General features: G+C 43.9%; 2 protein-coding genes across 3 annotated transcripts in view; one reads left to right on the top strand and one right to left on the bottom strand.

The window, feature by feature from the left end:
• rad54l2 (RAD54 like 2) overlaps positions 1-1,410 on the bottom strand; it is a 35,832-nt gene extending 34,422 nt beyond the window's left edge. Inside the window, exon 1 of one of the 2 annotated variants that reach the window (XM_029682397.2) lies at positions 1,283-1,410. The gene's annotated coding sequence lies outside the window, so the exon portion shown is untranslated. The remainder of the gene's footprint in view (positions 1-1,282) is intronic. The other variant, XM_029682396.2, reaches the window with a different exon arrangement.
• A 2,670-nt stretch (positions 1,411-4,080) lies between these two features.
• On the top strand, positions 4,081-16,612 carry LOC115142728 (ubiquitin carboxyl-terminal hydrolase BAP1-like). Its single transcript, XM_029682395.2, has 17 exons — positions 4,081-4,297; positions 4,629-4,658; positions 4,775-4,829; positions 4,989-5,121; positions 5,317-5,436; positions 5,529-5,590; positions 5,855-5,997; positions 9,183-9,261; positions 9,342-9,465; positions 9,716-9,863; positions 10,146-10,315; positions 10,514-10,647; positions 10,887-11,356; positions 14,290-14,528; positions 14,813-14,905; positions 15,028-15,100; positions 15,424-16,612. Exons 1-17 carry the CDS (start codon positions 4,261-4,263, stop codon positions 15,555-15,557), a joined length of 2,244 nt encoding a protein of 747 aa, XP_029538255.2. The 5' UTR covers positions 4,081-4,260; the 3' UTR covers positions 15,558-16,612.
• The last annotated feature ends 121 nt before the right edge of the window (positions 16,613-16,733 follow it).

The following is a 16,733-nucleotide window of genomic DNA, read 5'->3' as shown; positions in this document are numbered from 1 at the left end:
CCTATTCATTTAAAATTGTCAATTTGGGTGCAATCAATTAGCTTAATTTCTCAGAGATCAAAATATTTCAACAAAATAATGTTGCAGGGATGCAAATCGTATCTGTGTCTAACTACAGAAACGATTTCAGAACAATCTGAGATGGTGGGGGTCATAGCTTGCTGAAATGACATGGAACGACCCACATGCATGTCCAGCATCAAATATGACCACAACACTGAGCAGCTTGTGGATGATATACCCCTTCTCACCTGCAACTCCCAAGGGCAAATCAATATCAACCCCTGTGTATATTTTTTTGGCGTTCTGTTGACATTTCAATGTGTCAAATGTTAAATCATAGGACATGAAGATGTTGTTGCACCTTGGCGTGATACTTTTGTGTTACTTGAATTTCGGAGAAAAAGAAAAAAAAGATGTCACACATTTGGTATTGCACCACAATAACATAGAAAAGACAGTTCAGTAATATATCTGAGACTGAGATTTTGTTTCCAAACAACAATGGCAATATTCCTGCTAATTAATATAATATGGATGCCAACATTACCCTCTGACTGTCACTCCCTCTCTCACACACAAACACAATTGAGCAATTATGGCGCAGTGTTACAGGAAATGCTTAATGCAAGAGATAATAACCAACTCTAGCTTCTGTATGTAGCCATCACGTGCAACCATAAACAGGTAGATAACTAGCTAGAATAGGGGCGCATCATTAGCAAATACCTAGCTGGCTTAAAGTTACTTGTCGTTTTCTACCTTGTGCCCATCGTCAAATATGTCATTATTAACTCGCGAAAATCAACATAATAGCTACTGTTATTAGGACACTAACTAGCCGGATATTGAGACGTTGGCTTATTAAAACGCTCATCTGAGATGAAATATTGCTAAGAGATGCTGTTGCTAACGTAGCTAGCTACGCGTCTGGCTATAAACAGATCACAATCCAAGATAATGTATTTTACGCTAACTAGCTATCTTAGCTAATTTGTTACAATTAGTTAGCTAACAGCAGTTAGCTCGTTCAACGAGTTTCCATAAATTAACAGACGAGTCGTACCAAACACAGCCTGCTAACGTTAGCTAGCTCGTGCGTGTTTGAGCAGCTAGCTAGCTTGTTGTTAGTGAGCTAGCGTCATGTTACCATACACTCGCTGTTTTCAGCCAACGTCTATTGTCCAGAGGATGGCTAATCAAGAAATCCCCTTATGTAAACGTTGTAAGACTGAAACTAAAATGAAATTCGAGTCAAAAAGTTGTCAAACTATGTACTTACATTTTGCATTCCCTTGGGAAACCGAATTGATGATATGCTTATGATTAATACATTATTCTTTTTACAAACTGTATTTTTTTTATTTCCCCCCTCACTGTTTCTTCAAGGGTAACAGTAACACGGTTCCCCTGCACAGATGGAAAAACAACTCGCTAGAAGTCGGTTCCCGAAGGCACACTCGAATGACAAAAACTGTTTATAAGAAGCCAAAAACTGCTATCAGTAAATGTTTAAAAAATCATTTTAGTTTATGCTGTACGCGCCAACACTAATTCATTAAGTTAATAGCATAATAGAAATAGAAATTAGAGCATAATAGAAATTAGGGCATGTAATTGTTCTATTAATGCACATCACGACAAAGTATGTTATGGCACCATCTGCTGGTGTAGTCTTGAGGTTAATACGGAGCTGTGCTGTGACAAGTGGGATGCACTATTGAACGCAACATCCTGAGAGGTTCGTGCTGATTGTAAGAAGATTGTGTCAGCCGGTTAAATGTCGTCCCTTGACAAGGCAAGAACAATGTGTAATGCAGGAGAAGTACAGTAATCTCATAAGGAGCGTTATACTTGGAATACGGAGGGGGAATGGACGGAAAAGAGAGGGAGAGGAGGGCTAAGAGAGAGAGTGAGGAAGAGGGTGAGCTTGAATCAGTTGAAAAAATAGATGGTTTGTTAAATAAGAATGGTAGAAAGTGTAAGCAGAGAGAGTTGAAGACAGGAGGAGAAATATAAGTGAATGAGGGCGATGTATTGGAGGTGGTAGGTATGGTGAAGTTCTCGGAGCCTGAGGCTTGCACCACTGTAGGAGTGAAGTTTTTGGAAAAAGTGGATCCTTGACTTTTGGCTGATCCATTTGAGGTTTCATGGTGGGTGCTGTGCTTTTTCAGAGTTGGGTGCTCTGGAATTGGTGAGGGTAACCAGAAGTGGTATTGTGATAATTGTATGTGTTCTTGCTGGTCAGAGGGAGCAGGCGCTCCGTGTTAAACGAATGGGGCCAAGATATGTGAATTATTTTGCTCTCAAGAAAAGGGTGCCATTGAAAGGAGTGATTACTGGGGTTGCGGTAAATGTGAAAGCTGACCAACTGAAGAGGAAGATTCCCGGGGTGTTGTGATGCTCATCGTTTGGTGCTACGCAGGCAGGGTGGCGTGAGTGGAGAAACAGAGTTTTGATGTTGAGTCTTTGCCCGACAAAGTGATGTTAGGATATATAAGTTATCCTGTATGAGCTTTTATGCCGACTACATTACGTTGTTACAGGTGTCAAGCGTATGGGCATGTGGCAGTAGTGTGTAGGAAGGAGGTTCCTATGTGTGCAGAAGGGCATGAGACAAATGTATGTGTAGAATTGGGGAAAGTAGTGGTTTGTGTTAATTGTGGGGGTGCCCAGGGGTGCGAGAAAGGCAGGTTGAGGTTTCCAGGGTTAGAGTAGTGCAGAAGTTGTCATATGCTGAGGCAGTGAATAAAGTAGAGTAAGATGGATCCTGGCCCCTTACACTAAGTCTGAATTTGTCCTGCTAGGTGACCTAAACTGGGACATGCTTAAACCACCTGACAAAGTCCTAAAGCAATGGGACTCTCTAAATCTTTCTCAGAGTATTATCAATCCCACAAGGTATGACTCAGAAAAGGCTACTCTCCTCGATGTTATCCTCACAGATAATCCTGATAGGTGTCAGTCTGGTGTTTTCTGTAATGACCTTAGTGATCTCTGTTTTACAGCTTGTGTTCGTAATGGCTGCTCAGTGAAATGACCTGTCCTGATTTGTCATAGACGCTTGCTAAAAAAACTTACATGAGCAAGCCTTCGTTCATGAACTGGCCTCTGTAAAATGGTATAGAATCAACTTGATCCTCTCTGTCGAAGATGCTTGGACCTTCTTTTTTTGATATTTTCAGTGGTATTGTTAACAAACACGCCCCCATAAAGAAAATGAGAATTAAAAACAGGTTCAGCCCCTGGTTCGACAGTGATCTTGCAGAGTTACTCCACCTCAAGAATTGTATTTGACGAAACGCTCGGCACACTCAGGCTGGCTTGCTCTTGTTCAGGCAAATGAAAAATAAGTGCACTTAGGCTATCTGGAAGGCCAAAGTTAGTTACTTTAAGGAGCACTTCTCTCTCTGTGGGTCTAACCCCAAGAAGTTCTGGAAAACGGTTACAGACCTGGAAAATAAACCCTTGATGATGTGGTTGTTACTGACAAGAAGCACATGGCTGAGCTCTTTAATCACCACTTCATTAAGTCAGGATTCCTATTTGACTCAGCCATGCCTCCTTGCCAGTCCAACTTTTCCTCATCTCCCACCCCTTCTAATGCAACTATCCCTAATCCTTCTTTGTATTTTACCCCTGCTACAAAGTTTCTCCCTGCAGGCATTCACTGAGTCTGAGGTGCCAAAAATCCAATCTTACTGAAAATAATTTCGCTACACCCGCAATAACATCTGCTGAACATGTGTATGTGACCAATACAATTTGATTTGACATCAGAAGAGTTACAGGGTGTGAAGGGGTGGTGTCCCATCCTTTCAGACTGTTGGCCTGAAGTAGGATTAAATATATTGAAATAGTGGAGTATGGTATTTATTATTTTTGGGGGAGTGTACTGTTAGATGGTAGGGTATTTGTTGTATTTTTTTTATGTTCTTTGGGTGGGAGAAACATTTTTTATATGCAAAGTATAAGGGAGTTATACTCCAGTCTAGTAGGTGGCGGTAATGCAACATTTATTGGATGCCAACCGCCGTTAAACCTAATCGAAGAAGAAGAATAGTAGTCTTGAATTCGACCATATCGAAGTCACACATAAATGACGTGCAATTAAAGCGTCCAAGCTGTCGTTCTTTTGTGTTAGAAATGAATATGTCTTCGTTCCGTTAGCTAATTGGGTAAAACTTTTGTAGTGGTTATGTGAATATGGACTGGCTCAGTACTTAGCCAAATGTCGATGGACTATAATTTCATACAAAAATGAACAAAGGGTGGCTGGAACTCGAGAGTGACCCGGGTAAGAAGCTAATGCGTTAGCTGCTAACGTTAGCGAACAATTATTTGTCAGATATAATCTAATCTGCAATCAGATTGTTTGATCGTCTCAATATGTTTTACTGCCAGTAAACACAATACATGTAATAGCAAATTATGATATTGATTTATAGGCAGGGCTATGAGTTAGCTAGCGACTGTAGCTTGTAATCAATTCCACACTAGTTAGTACAATAACGTTACATTGTTCATTAGTTGCACCAGCAGGAGGAATTCCCTACAATGTTTCTGTTTGTATGATCGATGCCATTGTTACATTTTCAATTAACGTGTTTTCTTATGGTTCTGTGCAGGGCTATTCACGCTCTTGGTGGAGGATTTTGGTGAGTTGATTTGACAGGTTGGCTGATAAAGTAAACCTGTACTGGATAAGTGTGAGCACCATGTAGTTTGTGTATCCCTTTGTGTATTCTATTCTGCATGTGTGTTTGTAATGTAGGCGTGAAGGGGGTTCAGGTGGAGGAGATATACGACCTACAAAGCAAGTGTCCAAGGTATGGAGCAATGGTCATCAAGCCACTGTCACCTTGTCAAACTCTCTGAAAGCCTCACAATATTTACAGCCCACTGTATATATAGCCTCGGCCTACTAGTGTATAAACCCAAATATGTGGACAGCTATCTGATTTCCTTGACTCTTGTCTCCCACTCAGTCCTGTCTATGGCTTCATCTTCCTGTTCAAGTGGATTGAGGAACGAAGGTCTAGGAGGAAAGTCTCCACCTTGGTGGATGAGACGTCTGTCATTGATGATGACATTGTTAATGACATGTTCTTTGCCCACCAGGTGAGTCTGTTTAATCCTTGACTATAAGAGTCAGGCCAGTCAGTTTGCAGTAATAGTGATTTGCATGCATGGAGGCTATATTGTTGTCAGAATGTGGTGCATTCCATCATTTCCTACTGTGTCAGAGGAAGGCATTGTTTTTCTTTTCTTTCTCTCATTGAGTTCCTTTACACGGTTATTTGTTTCTGTACCCAGCTGATCCCCAACTCCTGCGCCACCCATGCACTTCTGAGCGTGCTCCTGAACTGTAGTGGGGTTGAGTTGGGCACTACCCTCAGCCGCATGAAGACCTTCACTAAAGGCTTCGGTCCAGAGGTGAGGACACACACACCTACCTCTCTCCAATTTCTGCTGTGGTGTTATGATTATAATCAAATTTTACATTGCATTATTTTGTGTTTTTTCAGAGTAAAGGCTACGCCATTGGAAATGCCCCAGAGCTGGCCAAAGCACACAACAGCCATGCCAGGTAGGTGCTGCTGCGTTTGTCCCTCCCTATTGAGTATGCCCCTTCCTACAACTAGATTTTATTCAGTAGGCACATAAACAAATCAAGGCTGAAACAACAGAGAGGTACCAACCTGAAATCGTCCAATTAGAAACAGTTGTTTTTATTTGCTGTTGCAAAACATTGTCTATGTTGTGCAGGAATGAATACAACCCTGATTTGTACAAATGTGACTGCCACCCATGATTGATTCTTCCGCCTCTTCCTTTTCTTGTTTCCATGGAGACCGGAGCCCAGGCACCTGCCGGAGAAGCAGAATGGGATTAGTGCCGTGCGGACCATGGAAGCGTTCCACTTTGTCAGCTACGTGCCCATCAAAGACCGACTGTTTGAGTTAGACGGCCTCAAGGCATACCCCATTGACCACGGTGAGACTGCACACTGTGATGGACTAAGGGAAGCAGCGTAGTACTGCTCACTTACGTTGAGACAGCCTAGCGCAGCCTTAAAGTATGGGTCACGACCCAAAGTGGGTTGCAGACCTGTTAATTGCGGCTCGCGATTTGTCCTGAGTAAATGTATCATTATTTCATTTAATTACTGGAATTGATTTGGTTAAGTGCAACTGCGCTCTCTGCTCAGTGCGCTCTCAGCTGAGCAGCGGTGTCTGCTCAGTTTGGCAGCTGTGCGAGTGGGAGGGAGATGCCCGTGTGCTTTGCAGTTTACCCAATCTTTTTTTCTGCAGTTTTATTGAAGATCACGCTGCTGTCATTCAGCAGTAGATGATGCGCTGTCAGCCAGCCATTCCCACTCGCCATCACTCACCGCTGTCATCCAATGGACTCAAGCTAGCCACATGTTTTGACTGAGTGCAATTGTCATGAAATGCAGTGATGAGTTTCTCTCTTGGTTTCATACAAACTTTGAGATGTAACGAGGAACCCAGGGAGTTATTTCAGAACAGGGCAGAATGCTTCAGGAAACAGTGCTTCGACAGTGGGAAAAGTAAGTCAGCTAGCAAGGCATTGTTGTCATTTCATAACGGGTGATGATCCGCAGAAATAAGGGGAGTGCTATCTTTCATAGTAGTCAATGTCCGTTTCTCTTTCAAACAATCCCCTTGGACACAGCTAATAGCTAGCTAGCTAACGTTAGCCAAAGCAAACTAGCTAGCTACTGCAACCCTAAGTAGCAGTACAGATGATGAAACATTATCAGGACTACTGTACAACTTACTGTAGAAATGATTATTGAAAGCAAGTTAAGTTGAAGCTGTTCTGTTAAAATACAAGTAATCATTTGATTCTGGAATTAACTGATTTAAAGCCAGATGCTTTTTGAGGCAAACGCGCACAGTTCTGGGTTGCTCATCTACAGCAGGAATCGGTCTTCTGTCTGACTGAGAAAGCAGTAGATGTGAGTCAGGGTTCTCAACTCTGCCGTCCTTAAAAAAAACATGTACAGAAACGGACTCAATGTTGAGCATGACCTCCGAGTTGCACTGTCAAAAACGGAGCCGAGAATAGACCTGCTTGTTGAAAACTTCAACCAGCCATGCACCTCTGTGTGTGTTTGTATGTTTGTTTTCTGGTTTACATCTGTGTGATGTGATCAGTTTATTCCATTTCAGAATATTTTTTGTTGTATTTTAAGAGCAACAGTTCCAACCTAGACGTATATGTAGGACTGTTTTTAAAGGGGGAAAATAAACATTAATTACTACTTACAGTTGAAGTCGGAAGTTTACATACACCTTAGCCAAATACATTTAAACTCCGTTTTATTTTGCAATTTCCTAGTAAAAATTCCCTGTCTTAGATCAGTTAGGATCACCACTTTATTTTAAGAATGTCAGAATAATAGTAGACTGATTTTATTTCCGCTTTTATTTCTTTCACCACATTCCCAGTTGGTCAGATGTTTACATACACTCAATTACTATTTGGTAGCATTGCCTTTAAATTGTTTAACTTGGGTCAAATGTTTCCGGTAGCCTTCCTCAAGCTTCCCACAATAAGTTGGGTGAATTTTGGCCCATTCCTCCTGACAGAGCTGGTGTAACTGAGTCAGGTTTTGTTGGCCTCCTTGCTCGCACACACTTTCAGTTCTGCCCACAAACTTTCTATAGGATTGAGGTCAGGGATTTGTGATGGCCACTCCAATACCTTGAATTTGTTGTCTTTAAGCCATTTTGCCACAACTTTGGAAGTATGCTTGGGGTCATTATCCATTTGGAAGACCCATTTGTGACCAAGCTTTAACTCCCCGACTGATGTTACTTCAATATATACACATAATTATCCTGCCTCATGATGCCATCTATTTTGTGAAATGCACCAGTCCCTCCTGCAGCAAAGCACCCCCACACCATGATGCTTCCACCCCCGTGCTTCACGGTCGGGCTGGTGTTCTTCGGCTTGCAAGCCTCCCCCTTTTTCCTCCAAACACAACGATGGTCATTATGGCCAAACAGTTCTATTTTTGTTTCATCAGACCAGAGGACATTTCTCCAGAAAGTACTATATTTGTCCCCATGTGCAGTTGCAAACCGTAGTCTGGCTTTTGTTATGGCTTTGGCTTCTTCCTTGCTGAGCGGCCTTTCAGGTTATGTCGATAGACAGAACGCGTCTCCTTCCTGAGCGGTATGACGGCTGCGTGGTCCCATGGTGTTTATTCTTGCGTACTATTGTTTGTACAGATGAACGTGGTACCTTCAGGCTTTTGCAAATTGCTCCCAAGGATGAACCAGACTTGTGGAGGTCTACAATTAATTTTTCTGAGGTCTTGGTGAAATTGATTTAGATTTTCCATTGATGTCAAGCAAAGAGGCACTGAGTTTGAAGGTAGTACTTGAAATACATCCACAGGTACACCTCCAATTGACTCAAAGTATGTCAATTAGTATCTCAATCAGAAGCGTCTAAAGCCATGACATAATTTTCTGGAATTTTCCAAGCTGTTTAAAGGCACAGTCAACTTAGTGCATATAAACTTCTGACCCACTGGAATTGTGATACAGTGAATTAAAAGTGTTTTTAGAAAAATTATTTGTGTCATGCACTAAGTAGATGTCCTAACCCGACTTGCCAAAACTATAGTTTGTTAACAAGAAATGTGTGGAGTGGTTGAAAACCGAATTTTAATGACTCCAACCTAAGTAAATGTAAACTTCTGACTTCAACTGTACATTGGTATTTCATTCAATTATTTGATTTTGTCTATTTTGTTTTAGGCATAAGAGCAATGAAATGTACCGATATTTACGCATAGGTCTGTGTTTTCATAAGCTTGGGTCCAGAAAAACACTGAATTTCTCATTTGGGTCCCAGGCTGAAAAAGTTGAATAACCCCTGGCCTAGTGTCTTCATAGCGCTGTAATGCCATGTGAAGCACATGACTATGACTTCTCTAATCTACTGTGTGGCAATACAACCCTCGACGAAATTCTGTGAGACTGCAGTGGCTCATTTTCAAATGGCACTCTATTCCCTATGTAGTCCACTACTCTTGGCCAGGGCCCATAGGGTGACCACATGGGCTCGGGATGAAAGCAGCATGGGGAGGGGAGAGTAAATTCTAAACATTTCTTCCTCCGCTTCTCTCTCGTTCTCAGGGCCATGGGGAGAGGAGGAGGAGTGGACGGACAAGGCGCGACGGGTCATCATGGAGAGGATTGGCTTGGCCACAGCTGGGTGAGCTTTTCTCCTGCCTCAGTAACACTGAATGAGATGTTACACACACACACACTCACACACTTTCTCTCACCTGTCAGAGAGCCATACCATGATATCCGCTTCAACCTGATGGCAGTGGTTCCTGACCGCAGGGTGAAGTATGAGGCCAAACTAGAGATCCTCAAGAGGAACAGACAGATGGTTCTGGAGGGATTACAGCAGGTCAGGAAACTCACACAGAGGAGCCAATTGATACACCCCTGTTAGAAAGTGTGTGTGTCTGATTGGGTGTGTTCCTTTTAGCTTGCCCTTTGTCCTGGTTAAGCAGAGATTTGACTTTAGGATCAATAGAATGGTCTAAAATGTGCCAACTCTACCCAGCCAGTGCCCCTGGCGAGCTAAAACGAATGCACCCAGACCAATACACCATGTGTATCCAATTGACTTGACATGAATGTCACCTGTTCTCCAGCTGATCCGGGTCACCCAGCCAGAGCTCGTCCAGGACAGAAAACAGCAGGACTCCTCCCCTTCAGAGGACACACCCCCTGCTATCAAAAAAGAAGAGGCAGAGCCTCAACCTGTTACATCACAGGGGGCCGAGCAGACTCCTCCCACAGGTATTACATTCAGCTCCAACCACCCCAATGTAGATTCTCTTTATAGACATGAGAAATGGTTCTGTGAGTCGGTCGTTGTCTCCCAAATGGCACCCTCTTCCCTATGTAGTACACTATTTTTGACCATAGCCATATTGGGCGCTGGTCAAAAGTAGTGCACCATGAAGGGAATGTGATGCCATTCGGGGTTCACCCTGTCTCAGGTTATGATGTGCTGCAACAGTTCCACTGATGTCCATGAGTTCATGACTGTCTCTCCTTGTTCTGCGGACGCTGCAACAGCCCAGGCCCAGTCGACACCCAGCCCCTCAGGCAAGGGGAAGGCCATGGGGAAACCAACCGCCCCAGCGGGGGGAGGGGGAGCCACGCAGCCTGTCAACAGCGCCACCCTAATCGCCCCGCGCCTGCCCGCCTTCCTGGACAACCACAACTACGCCAAGTCCCCCATGCAGGTCAGCAGGAGAGGGATGGGTTACAATGTGACAACTCAAATTTCCACACACACAAGTCTCATTAACGTCAATGCGTGATGGATTGTGACGACAGGCTTGACTTGCGTACGCATATCTCGAGTTAGGATTCGGCCCCATGGACCAATACTATATGTTTGCCGTGACAAGGTAGGTGATTGGTTGGTCTGTGATTGACAGGAGGAGGAGGACCTTGCGGCAGGGGTGACGGGGGTGGTTCGTCCCCGGGTGCCTGGCGTAAACCAGCCCCCCTTCTCTGATGTTGATGACGATGAGGAGGAAGAAACTGGCACAGCAGCAGGCACACCCACCAGGTCAGCTCCACACAACTAGAGTTATTCTAGTGCTATGGTCACTCTCTTTCTATTCTAGTTCTATGGTCTCTCTCTTTCTATTCTATTTCCATTATATTTCTATGCTCAGTTTCATATCGCATGATGTTTCAATTAAGACTGGTAAAGGCCTGAGGTGATGGTGTTATTCAGACTATACCACATTTTTCATTGAGTCCAAAATGTTCCCCTCTGTAACTTGAATGTTCATGTGTGTTTAGGTTCAGGCGGAAGGCGGGCCTGCGTTCCCGTACGGGCCGTGCAGGCGGCGGTGGCGTGGAGACCAAGCTGGCGCTGAGTGTCCTGGCCGAGAAACTCAAGAAGGAAGTCCAGAGGAAGGACGCTCTGGCCACGCCCCTCTCGGTCCGCACCGAGGGCCGCACGGGGGGCATCGTGATCACCGCCACCTCGCAGCCTTCTCCCACGCCAAGCAACGAGAGCACCGACACCGCCTCGGAGATCGGCAGCGCTTTCAACTCGCCACTGCGCTCCCCGGCTCGCTCCCAGGCGGCCACGCGACCCTCCAGCCCCGTGGCGTCCCACCTGTCCCGGGTGCTGTTCGGGGAGGATGAGGGTCTACTGAGGCTGGACGCCAGGCACAACCGGGCTGTTAGAGAGCTGGGGCCCTCCGTCAGCACTGCCCTGCTGCATCTACAGGAGGACGGCGTTATATATGCTGTACCGCCACCCGGTGAGGATGTGTGTGTGTGTGTGTGTGTGTGTGTAAGATGGGGAGCGAAAGAGACTGGACATGTGGGGAAGCGAACATGGGCACTCGGATTTAAGATTATCATCATAAATGAATTATCAAAGAGCAGCTGCTTACCTTCAAACCTAATTACATAAGCCATATTAACACCTGGATTATACTAATCTAATACCAGACTGACACAGCTCTGGAGATGCAAGAGCTGAACAGTGCGTTAACTAGTAGGGATGTAACTAGTAGGGATGTAACTAGTAGGGATGTAACGATTCACCGACACGCACCGGCCCCCCGATTTCAAATGTTTGGCCCCCCAATGGTGGAACAAACTCCCTCACGACGCCAGGACAGCGGAGTCAATCACCACCTTCCGGAGACACCTGAAACCCCACCTCTTTAAGGAATACCTAGGATAGGATAAAGTAATCCTTCTCACCCCCCCTTAAAAGATTTAGATGCACTATTGTAAAGTGGCTGCTCCACTGGATGTCATAAGGTGAATGCACCAATTTGTAAGTCGCTCTGGATAAGAGCGTCTGCTAAATGACTTAAATGTAAATGTAAGTGCAAATCGATCGAAATGTAGCATGCATCAGTCAGAAAATCGATTCAAATGTTACAAATCGCCGGTTGACTAAAATGTTTTGCTCAGATTACCTTGTTTTTACCTTCTGAAAATACCTCTCATCTTTCATTGTCGACCTGCGTGGAACTGTGTTGCCCGTCATTGGTCTACAATAACAACCCCAGGACAACCCCAGGCGATATCGGTAGCCTAGTCAAACTGCACACTGTGCCCAGCTTCACACGCTGACCAACGCCAGGCAGGCAACCTGTTCCTGATCTTGCATGATATTAGGCTGTATTAGTTGAGTAACAACCTATATAATTTGCTAGGTTATAGTTATCTATGCACTGTTAAATTGTGTTTTACCGGAATAGATGTAAACTACAGGAGACACAACTCTCATTGGCTGTCCCTGCCGACAATAGATTTGATTTTGATTTGTTCAACATCGGATGCGTCCCATCAAGTACACTGATTTTGAAGTAGACTTAACAAGTGACATCAATAAGGGATGGAAAGAGCATGTGTTCCTAATGTTTTGTACACTCAGTGCATATGGTCATTTTTAGATATACAGGGTTAAGTTGATAATTCCATAGTGAGGGCAGCAATCACTCACACACTGCATGGCGGAAGCAGAGGAGAAGCGATCACGCAGTTAAAAACGTCAAAACTGGTGGTGGGGGGGAATCTAAAGTGTGCTATATGTTAATTGGAAAAATATTGATGCATAACTAGCTCAAACACTTAATCTGCAAAAATGACTAGTTAATTAGTGGGTGATGATTTCAGAGTCAAAGTGGGGCGACACACAACTGGCTACATTGTCGCCCCCTCAGGTGCCTACATAGTACCTACACCATAGACATGTAATTTACACACACACACACAGCCCTCTCAGACAGATCCAGCTCAGAGAGGCCCAACTCATGACCTCTATCAGCAGCAGATTTGAATTTTGAATGGAAAATGAATGTGTTTATGCAACAAATGTTGGTGCATCGAATCATATCAGGCCGAATCCCACCGATTCGCTCCCAAATCAAACCAAAACGCACTAAAACATCTCGTTCATGAATCCTATCGGAGCCCATGTACAGTTGAAGTCGTAAGTTTACATACACTTAGGTTGGAGTCATTAAAACACATTTTTCAACCACTCCACACATTTCTTGTTAACAAACAATAGTTTTGGCAAGTCGGTTAGGACATCTACTTTGTGCATGACACAATTTTCCCAACACTTTTAATTCACTGTATCACAATTCCAGTGGGTCAGAGGTTTACATGCACTAAGTTGACTGTGCCTTTAAACAGCTTGGGAAATTCCAGAAAAGGATGTCATGGCTTTAGAAGCTTCTGATAGGCTAATTTACATACTTTGAGTCAATTGGAGGTGTACCTGTGGATGTATTCCAGTGCCTCTTTGCTTGACATCATGGGAAAATCAAATGAAATCAGACAAAAATATTGTAGACCTCCATAAGTCTGGTTCAACCTTGGGAGCAATTTCCAAACGCCTGAAGGTACCACGTTCATCTGTACAAACAATAGTACGCAAGTATAAACACCATGGAACCACTCAGCCGCCATAACGCTCAGGAAGGAGATGCGTTCTGTCTCCTAGAGATGAACATACTTTGGTGCGAAAGGTGCAAATCAATCCCAGAACAGCCAAGGACCTTGTGAAGATGCTGGAGGAAACCGGTATAGAAGTATCTATATCCACAGTAAAATAAGTCTTATATCGACATAACCTGACAGGCCGCTCAGCAAGGAAGAAGCCACTACTACAAAACCTCCATAATAAAGCCAGACTACGGTTTGCAACTGCACATGGGGACAAAGATCGTACTTTCTGGAGAAATGTTGTCTGGTCTGATGAAACAAAAATAGAATTGTTTGGCTATAATGAACATCGTTATGTTTGGAGGAAAAAGGGGAGGCTTGCAAGCCGAAGAACACCACGGAGGTGGCAGTATCATGTTGTGTGGGTGCCTTGGTTTGCAATGCTCCCACATGGGGAAATGGAGAATGTGAGAAGAACCCTATGGCCTCACGCTATTCGACGTGGGAAATGTGGGCACCCGGGGTCCATCAAATCGTCTTGAAAGGGATCGATGCACATTCCTATTAGCTGAGTCTGATGGCGAGTTGATAGCTGGGACATATTCACTACAAACTAAACGAAAGAAAATGGACAAACAGGGAGGAACTTCCTGAACTTGTCTAATAAGAAACCTTTTTTTGGGGGGGGGGGGTTCCAAAATGTTTTTTTTTATACAGTGTGCAATGATGAATATTTGTTGGGGTTTATTGCTCAATAGATGTTGTTTCTGTGCCAGTGCAGCTGATACACCACCTGAGGGGTCCAAGCGAGAGAAGGCAGGCACTCCAGAGAAGGTGAAAGACCAAGAGCAAGGGAGCAACCCAGCAGGAAGGGGGGAAGGTGTGAAGGAGGATGGTAAGGAGGGACCATCGGTGGAGGTGAAGGAGGAGCGTAAAGACGTCAAACCCAGAAAGGAAAAGATCATCTCCACGGAAACCGTTGGAAGCAACAAGCCCTCAGGGGAGAAATACTCTCCTAAAGTAAGTCTCTTTTTTTTCTTTCTTTTCTCTCTCACTTGCTAGAAACATCTCTGGAGGTTTCTGTATTTTATGGCTCCTCGATCCTTTTTTCACTTTCTTTCGAGTTATTGTCCTGTTTTCCACTCTCGTTTTGTATGCCTTTTTGTTTTCAAATTCATCGTCTTTCACTGTATTGTGTGTCTAATAGCTAATTCGAGCTAGAGGTTGACTTGCTTGTATGTAACAGTTTGCTGTTTATAAATGTCAGCCAGATGATTTCTTCTCCATCTCTTGTTTTCCTGCAGGAGCTGCTTGCTCTGCTGAAATGTGTGGAGGCGGACATCGCCAACTATGAAGTGTTTTTGAAGGAGGAGGTGGAGAAGAGGAAGAAATACAAGGTTAGAATAAATTCTAATCAAGTTCCTAAGTAGTGGGATGAATGAGTTTGGTCACAGAAATCCAAAGCTGTGTGTGTGTGTGTGTGTGTGTTAATGAAAATGTTCAACTGTGTTTTGACCAGATCGATGACCAGAGAAGGACCCATAATTATGACGAGTTCATCTGTACCTTCATATCCATGCTGGCCCAAGAAGGTACAGTCACCTCTCAACTCTTTCCCTTGGTAGAACTAAAGGTGGAATGTCATGCATGAACACATCCAGTCTTAGTCCCTCTCTGTTTATTAGCTAATCCCTGTTCTATATTTAACCTCCCTACTGTGTAGTCGGGGAACCACACTGCCTGAGAGTAGTCCACATAATGGTACACTCTCCACATCTTCCTCTCTGACAAGTGTTTTTAATATGATTTCCTGTGATATGAAACATACAAAAAAAAAAGTGATAACATTTTACTAGATCATAGGCAATTTTACAGTAACCAATTTGACAAGTTCTCGCTCTCCTTCTGTCTCCAGGCATGTTGGCTAGTCTGGTCGAGCAGAATATCTCTGTGCGTCGTCGCCAGGGCGTGAGCATCGGCCGTCTACACAAACAGAGGAAACCAGACCGCAGGAAACGCTCGCGACCCTACAAGGCCAAGCGCCAGTGACCCCCAGGAAGTGTTTGCTCGGAATCACCGATCACCAATCGCAGCAGAGAAAATACAAAAACCCTTGTTGCACTCATGACACTGTCCTGTGACGTTAGGGAGAAAAGGACTCATATTGCTGTATTTGTGTCAGTCTCTGACTTCCTCCAATGGACCATCTGTTGATTAGTTTAATCAGGTTTGCTTTACTGTAAGCAGAAGAGTAATTTTGTATGTTTGTGTTCCTGAGTGACACCTTATTCCCTAGTGCACTACTTTTTGACCAGAGCCCTACATAGTGCAATACTTTTTTATGGGCCCTGATCACATGCTGGGCACTATATAGAGAATTGGGTGCCATTTGGGATGCACTCCTAGTCTCTCATGTAAAAGGACCTCTGTCTGTGCCATCACACTGTGTACTGGGTCGTGTTCATTAGGCACGCGGCGGCAAACTTTATGAACGTTTTGCAAATGAAAATGAGTGTTTGCAATTCCAGATAGTTCCTCCCTGTTTCAGTCTGTTTTTCTTCCATTTGGTGCCTAATGAACACAAAGGTGTGACAACTGATTGTGAGGGACACAGGAAGCTTCTGGGAAGTCTTAGAGTTGGTCGGATCATGTGATGTGACTCTTTCCTGTCAAGAAGGGCTGGTTTACTGCTATTTGCTTGCTTGTATTATGCTTTGAGAGTACCGTACTATGTGTCCCAAATAGCACCCTATTTCCTATTTAATGCACTACCTTTAGGTCTCTGATCAAAAGTAGTGCACTATATAGGGAATAAGGTGCAATTTGGGATATACTGTATCCCCTTTTGAGATCCTGTAAATGAATGGATGAGATGAGATGAGATGTGTGTGTGTGTGTGGGGGAGTGTGTAAGCAGTTTGTATGTTTCTGTACATATGTATCTGTCAGCTCAGCGGTAACAGAAGTGTTTAAAAATAATAATAATCCTAATCACATGAATACAATGAACTCCACAGAAGCACTATTGACCTCACTCACTTCTCATCATGTCATAGGTGGATGCTCTGGGTCATATATTTGGTGCGATAAAAACATATCACATGGGCTTGGCTTTGACTGCGTTTATTCCATTACTTGCACAAAAAGACTTCCATCCTTTTGGCAGACTGAGTTTAGTCCGCGACCATCCTCTCTGATTTGAATAGTGTTACGAACGGGACCCGCC

This window comes from Oncorhynchus nerka, linkage group LG15 (genome assembly GCF_034236695.1).
Source record: "Oncorhynchus nerka isolate Pitt River linkage group LG15, Oner_Uvic_2.0, whole genome shotgun sequence".
Taxonomy (NCBI): domain Eukaryota; kingdom Metazoa; phylum Chordata; class Actinopteri; order Salmoniformes; family Salmonidae; genus Oncorhynchus; species Oncorhynchus nerka.
The sequence above is the reverse complement of the archived record's forward strand: the minus strand, read 5'-3'. Positions and strand labels throughout refer to the sequence as shown.